Here is a 7,987-nt window from a genome sequence, read left to right as displayed (position 1 = left end):
CGGTCTCCACAACGATATCATGATTAATTGTGTCAAATGCTTTGGATAGGTCTATAAAAGTTCCTATTCCAAATTTCTTTTTATTAAAAGAATCACTTGTGCTATTAGCTAAATCTAAAATTGTATGTTCTGTTGAGTGCTGTGCTTGAAAGCCGAATTGTTTATTATTTAAGAATTTGTTTTGAATTAGGTATTCATTTAATCTATTGTAGATTATTCGTTCAAGTATTTTAGAAAAAGTTGGAAGTATTGAGATTGGTCTGTAATTGTTTAATAGAAATGTTTCACCGGTTTTAAAAATAGGTACAATTTTAGCTACTTTTAATTTATCTGGTACAGTTCCAGTTGTAATCGGTTTGCGTATCTCCGAAAAGACATTGACGACGATATTACTGCAAATGTCGTCTATACCTGGAGACTTGTTTGTTTTAAGAGAGTTTATTGCATTTTCGAGTTCATCAATTTTTAGTTCTTTAAATATTAATTCGTTGTTGACACTAGTTAGATAAGTTTCAAATGAGTTGTTTGAACAATTGACTTTTGAAGCTAGATTTGGGCCTATGTTGACAAAAAAACTATTAAATTTTTCTGAAATTGTATTATTATTGTCATACTCTTTATTATCTATGACAATTTGAGCAGGTAAACTATTTATTTTGCAGGTTTTTATCCCAATTATTTCTTTCATGATATCCCAAGTTTTCTTAATATCACCATTTGTGCTTTTTATTTTATTTGAGTAATAGTTTTCTTTGAATTTTTTAAAATTTTTTCAAACAAGTTTTTATACTGTTTGTAAACATTTAGGTTTGCCTCATTTCTATTTTTTAAGTATTTAATATAAAGCTTTTGTTTTGTTTTTTGAGGATTTTTTAATACCTTTGGTGATCCATGGACATTTTAAGTGTTTTTCTTTTATTAATTTTATTTTAATTGGGAAGTGCATATTATAGTTTTTTAGGAAAATTTTTTCAAAGTTGTTATAAACAGAGTTAGTGTGCCCAAGATTGCATTCTTGGTATACCTTATCCCACTCTTCTGCCGACAGTGAGTCTTTAAATTGTTGAATTGCAAATTTGTTGATTTTTCTTTATTAGATTTTATATCTTGTGTCAAGGAGAAGAAAATAGAAAAATGATCAGATATATCTGCCTTTATTATTCCTGCCTTTAGAGAAGTATCAAAGAATGGATCAGTTAATATATTGTCTATTGCAGTGATTGAAGTTGGAGTTACTCGAGTTGGTTTGTTAACAATTGGGAAGATGTTGTAATGTTAAAGCATTTCGTCAAAAAAAAGTTTAGTATTAGCATGTTTATCATATTGTAAACAATCTATGTTTATGTCTTCAATACAGAATACTTTTTATTGCTCATTGTGGTTTTTTATAAAAATTTGTTTTAAATGATTGGAAAATTTAAATAAACTACCTTCAGGTGGCCGGTAATATGCGGAGACCAGTATGTTTTTTGATTTGTTGCTCGTTACTTCCACTGTAAAAACCTCACTATCGGCATCTGAGATCGAAAGGTCATCTCTTATTTTGGTAACTTGATCATTCCTAATATAAGTTAAAGTTCCACCTCCCCTTTTGTTAGTTTTTCTTTCAGATGATAATAATTTGTAGGTAGGAATTTCTAAACTTGAATTTATTCTGCATGATTCGTCAGAAATCCACGTTTCTGTTAGGCATATCATACTGAATAAATAATCGCATTCGATAAGACAATGTTTTAGCTTATCCATGTTGCTATTTATACTTCTTATGTTAATGTGTATTACAGTAAAATTACTCTTTAAAGTTTTTAGTTCACTTTTAAAAGTTTTTATTTCAAAAAAGGATAAACTAAAATTGTTTTCGTTAAAAAAATGCAAATCAGCGTCAGAAACATCATTAAGTAAAACATTTGCTGAATTGAAAACATTAAAGTGTAATTTTTCAAAATCTATTGCTAAGTTAGTCATTAAAGTCATTAAAATAGCGCTTCGCTTATATTAATAAAACTTTGCGTGTTTACTTTCTAAAATCTCTACAATAAATTTTATCAAATTTTCATAACTGCAAATATACCTTCGTTGCGTAGCCGTTTAACTTCTTCCCAAAGCTTTTTTCTTTCTAACATCGTTTCTTTTGCATAATCTTATTAATGTAAATGCAGGTTCCTTTAAGTTTATTTACTGAGCTTAATATTTTATTTTTATCATGATAATTCAAAAGCTTTAAAACGATTGATCTTGGTGTTTTATTATCTTTAACTGCACCGACTCAGTGCGCTCGTTCCACAACTCTATATTAAGTGAAGTACTTAATATATTTAGTCTTGTTTTAAAGATGTCTTTTACAGCCTTCTCACAATCACTCCAGTTTTCTTCAGGGTTTTCTTTTAGGCCATTGATACGTAAGTTATTACGTCTCGAGCGAATCTTTAAGCCAATAGATTTTTTTTTCAACATCAAAATTTCATTATCATATTTTGTTTTTATATGAAAAATTTCATCCCTAGCTTTTTCTTCTTGGAAATTTAAACTGACTTTTATTTCGTCAACTTCATTTTCAATTCTTCTGATATTTAACTTGTTATTGTTTATTTCAGCGTCCATTTTGTCTAACCTTGCTGTTATTATTTTGAAGTTGGAACTTATTATTGTAGCGAAGTTTTTTTCATGATCTTTGAGTAATCTCTCCGTTTCTGCTAATATACTTTTTTTTTTGTTCTTCTAGTTTGCTTGTGATAATTTTTTCTATATTTTTAATATTTATTTCCATTTTTATTGTAAATAAAGATATTCTCAACAAAACAAAAAAAATACGTCTTACTCATCTTGTGTCGCAAAGCTTAGATGTCCAACTTAATTCGTATTTCTAATGCGTGTTCGACACGATAAAATGGCTAACGTACGAACCACAACGATACGTAATTAAACGAGTTTCTAATGCGCATTTACAACTAAATTTGCCGACTGGGATAGGGCGAGAAGAAACTTGTTTCGATGCCTGCACTTGGATACCATTTTACTGTTATTGTTTTTTTTTTAAATATTAGAATTTTGGATAATAGAATTTCATACTTTTCGTTTATGCATAGTTTGCAAGGCTTCGTGGTTGAGTAGTAAGCATTGCACTGTTTAATTATTTTCCATTTAACAACAGGATTTAAATGTGCATCTTTTAATTTCCGAAATTCTTTTGATAGTTCACTGTCATTTTTTTATTATAGAATGTTAAATGATTTTATATGGTTGGCATATCTAATTTTGAATGGTATTTCGCTTATACCGATGTAGAATTTGTTGACAGGAGTGTTTAAGTGAGCAGTGAGGAGTGAGCAATTTTCGAATTAAAAATTGAAAATTGTTTGTTTTGACGTCAAAACTCACTCGATCGCTTGTATTTGGTATGTTTATAAATACAGTTTTTAAAATTATGTTAACTAGGCGTTCATGGTAAACTGCTTTCGTTAAAATTATACGGGATTTAATCAGGTTTGTAAACGATCTTTGTGATGTACAAATCCACGTTGAGACTTTGATATAAGATTGTGCACAGTGTTTTATAATCCAATCTAAACCAATTCTCTCCATCACTTTGCATGGTATAGGTAAGTGAAAACATCTTGAAGTTATAAGTCTTGACTTTTTTTTCTTTTTTGAGAGTAGGCGTGACATTTGATTTGCATTGATATTTTAACACTCCTTAGGGAGTTATTAAATCTTAGCAAATAACTAAATTAATTTTTTTTTTTTTTTTTGCTTTTTAAAATTGTAAATAAATTTTTTTTTAAATAACTATAAAAGCATTTATAAGATTTAAAATGTTTTTTTTTGGATAAAAAGCGTCTTTTTAAATTTTTTCACTTTCTTGTAAAAAAGTCTCATTATAGTATTTTTTTGGTACCCCTATTATCATGGCGCCCAGGGACCGTATGCCTTTTGTCCTACCCTCTCAGCATCCCTGTATATATGTGTATATACATATATATATATATATATATATATATATATATATATATATATATATATATATATATATATATATATATATATATATATATATATATATATATATATATATATATATATATATATATATATATATATATATATATATATATATATATATATATATATATATATATATATATATACATAAGGGGTGTTCAGAAAAAAAAAATTTTGGAATTTAAAAAACCAAACCGTCTAGATTTGAAGCAAATATGTTTAAACTTACTCACAAAAAATTTCAGCACCATTGAACCACTCTTTCCCTGCCCTAAAAACACATGTTTGGAAAAAAAAGAACTCAAAAATGACCAAAAACGGTTTACTTTAAGTGTCTTAAGGGCAAGGCTAGCATAAATATTTATAATAATTTTTTTTTTCAGGGCTTAGATAAATATCTGTATTTTTGATTAAAAAAGTACGGTTTTTTTCTATCTTCTCAAAAAACAGCATAACTTACATTTTAAATCGGCTAAAAAACGCTTATTACGTGGTGCGGCGTTGTTTTTGTAAACTATTCAACAATTAAATTCAATCTTTGTTATTTAGATTCATAATATAGTTTGCATATATTCAAAATAAGGAGAGAATTACTCATTTTATGTATGTTTAATACCATTACCAAACAAAAGAACATGTTCTTAACTTATAACTACAATACGTGTAATTGTATAGGTAGCAATATGACACAAAAAAGATATCCATCTAGTTGGAATCACGTGACTTAATTGCGCAATAAAAGTAACCATATTAAAATGTAGGAAAACTAATTATTATATGTGATACGTAAAGATAAGAAAACGCTCGTGAAGTTAGGGTAACCTGGGGCAAAGCGAGACACCGGGGCAAAGTGAGACAATTAGGTTTTCTAGCTTTGTACCGAATTTTTTTTAATAATTCAGTAATTTTGTTTAACTATACTAAAAATTTCATGTTTTTTTTATGTTTTAAAGTAGTTTCCATCAGTTTTATCATCTAATATGACATAGAAAAGTGGGTTTAAAGCTTTCGAGTTGCATCAATTTGATTGAAAAATCAAAATTATTTTTTCTTGGGTGGAAAAAATCCACGTACGCTGCCATTTTTTACCACAGAACAAACATAATATTGAGTTTGTAATCATTTATTTGTTATCTTTCAGCTGCCATTCTTCTTTTTATGTCAGATTATTTTTTTTCAAAGATATTTAAGAAATATATAACTTCACATTTACGGGGAAAGTGCGACAACGCTAGTTACTGAAAAAGATCGTCAAAGTAAACGTTTAGGATAGCAAGTTTATAAGCTTTATAAATCATCAAAGTAAACGTTTACGATATCACCAACTACAAGAGAAAAACTAATCAAGCTAACTGGAACGAAGATGACATGAAAAATGATATTACCGCAGTAAAGTTGAAGCAGATGTCTTTTAGAAAAGCTTGTAAAAACTTTAGTGTGCCAAAAGATTCACTACATCAGCGTGTTAAAAAGGCTTCACTTGAAAGTAGTTTACATACAAATTTACTTGGAAGATTTAGAAAAATGCTTTCTGATAACCAAGAACAAGATCTAAATAAGTATATTAAAGATATGGATAATTCATTTTATGGTCCCTCGATGATGGATATTAGATTGATAGTATTTGAGTTCTGCGAAAAAAATTTCATTTTAAATCCTTTTAACAATGATAGTAAGTTGGCAGGAGAAGACTTTGTGCGAGGCTTTTTAAAACGCCATCCTGATTTATCACTAAGAAAACCAGAAGCAATTTCTATAAACAGAGTATTTAGTTTGAACAAAGATAATATTAAAATCTATTTTAGTAATTTAGAGAATTTGTGAGATAAATATCACTTTGAGCCACATCAAATTTTTAATTGTGATGAGTCTGGGTTGTCATGCGTCCATAAGCCATTAAAAGTTATCTCATCTACAGGAAAACAGTGTGTTTCATCAGTGACAAGTGGGGAAAAAGTAGTCACAACAACAATTTTATGTGCATGTAATTCTGTTGGTCATTATGTACCACCCATGATGAAATTTAAGCGCAAAAAAAAAGGAAATTATTATTCACAGATAATGCTCCAGTTGGAACTATTCAAGGATGCTCAAAAAATGGCTGGGCTAATACTGATTTATTTCTTGAATATATACAACATTTTGTTAATCATGTACTATGCACCTTGATCAACAAAGTTTTACTTATATTTGACGGTCATCGTTCTCATATCAAAAGCTTAAAACTTATAGACTATGCTTGTGACAATGGATTGTTTTTGCTATCGCTACAACCACACATAACTCATAAACTTCAGTCATTGGACTGTGGATTTTTTAAGCCTTTGAAATAATAATGTTATGTATTGGCCAGTTAGTAAAAAAATTTTACAATCGTAATTAATAAAAGAAAAATTTACATGTCTGGGGCTAGAAGAAGACAAAATTAGTCTTATCATTAAGCCCCGAAAACCTTTTTTAATCAAGCATGTATGAGATGGACCATTTAGGAAGACAAATACAAACAGAAAATCTTGGAGAAATGTTTAATGAAGCATATTTAAGAGCTGCTAATATGGTGCTACTTCAATACTTCATACTTCAAGTTTTAGAGCAACTGGTATTGTCCCATTTAATCGGCATTTGTTAGAAAATAAATATCCAAGACATCTTTGAGTGATAATAATAATAAAATCAGGTCATCCATACCTAATAAAATTCACTTTGAACGCGATAACAAAAAAAAAGGGAAATTTTACAGCAGCCAGAGTTGGCAACATTAGAATTAATGAGTCATGATAAATTAAAGCCAAATGAAAGCTTTTCAGAGACCACTGCTACTTCATCAAGTTCTTTTGAAGACGTACTTCAAATTCCAAAACTTTATCCTCCAAAAAGAATAGTTCTCCATATATAAAAAAAATTTTACTTGAAAAGAACAAATAGAAAAAAACAATAAGAAAAAAAATTTACTGAAAAAGAACAATGACAATAAATTAAACAAAAAAAATATAAAAAAGAACAAAAGAAAAGAAAATTAAAGAAATGCTTGATTGAAAAAGATGTAAACAATGAAGCGTAATGGTTTTGTCCAGTTTGTCAAGGGAAATAGTGCAATGGTACCTAAATTGACTGGATAGCTTGTTGTGTATGTACTGTTTGGGTACACGAAGACTGTACATTAAACGATATTTGCTTTTTATGTGAATAGATTTTATTCAAATTTTTTGACTAACATGAAACTTTGCATATGCATTTTTTTTTTGATAATTTTTTTTTAATTCCTATCATGTTTTTTGATTTAAAAGAAAAAGTTACATTATAAAATGATACCTTTGTGTTTTTATTTGCATTCTTATGTTTAATCAGATCGAATTTATTAAAAGTCTGCTTTAATTTTATTGAAAATTATATTTTTTGCTTAGTTTTTTCTTCAAATGAAATCTGTCTCACTTTGCCCCAGTTTTTGGGGAAAGTGAGACAGGGTAGTTGTTGTCATTTTGAATTTAATTATATACTAATGCAGCAACTTATCACCACAAATATTTAAGAGATCATTAGACACATGATGTGCTAGTGGCCTGCAAAATTTCTTGTTGTGAAACGTGATTCTTCTCAAGTTATGAACATTCTCCCTGAAAGTGTCTCGCTTTGCCCCAGGTTACCATATTATTATGTCTTTCAACTATTTTGAAAGTTTATCAAAAGAAGCAGTAGAAAGATATCTGAGAAAAATAAGTCTTTTAGGTGATTAGCTTTTCTGTTAATTTCCTTTTTAAACCATTTTTGTTAAAAAAAAATGGAAGATAAAACATAGCTTTTTTATTTTAGAACTAAACAAGTGTCCATATAAGTATCCAGCCGATTCTTGGTCTGAAGATCCGAGTCAATGGCCTTTTTTAAGTTATCATAATTTTTATCATTACCTGATTAAGACTCCATGTAAGGAAATATTTTTAAATAGTTGTTTAAAAGCCAATTTAATTCCAATATCTATTAGTTTGATTGG

General features: G+C 28.4%; 1 protein-coding gene across 1 annotated transcript; it reads left to right on the top strand.

Moving 5' to 3' along the window:
- Window positions 1-5,367: 5,367 nt before the first annotated feature.
- LOC136091935 (uncharacterized) lies at window positions 5,368-6,332 on the top strand. The gene is made up of 3 exons (XM_065819655.1): window positions 5,368-5,763; window positions 5,842-5,983; window positions 6,058-6,332. Exons 1-3 carry the CDS (start codon window positions 5,368-5,370, stop codon window positions 6,330-6,332), a joined length of 813 nt encoding a protein of 270 aa, XP_065675727.1.
- The last annotated feature ends 1,655 nt before the right edge of the window (window positions 6,333-7,987 follow it).

The sequence above is a fragment of the Hydra vulgaris genome, chromosome 15, assembly GCF_038396675.1.
Source record: "Hydra vulgaris chromosome 15, alternate assembly HydraT2T_AEP".
Lineage (NCBI taxonomy): Eukaryota > Metazoa > Cnidaria > Hydrozoa > Anthoathecata > Hydridae > Hydra > Hydra vulgaris.
The sequence above is the reverse complement of the archived record's forward strand: the minus strand, read 5'-3'. Positions and strand labels throughout refer to the sequence as shown.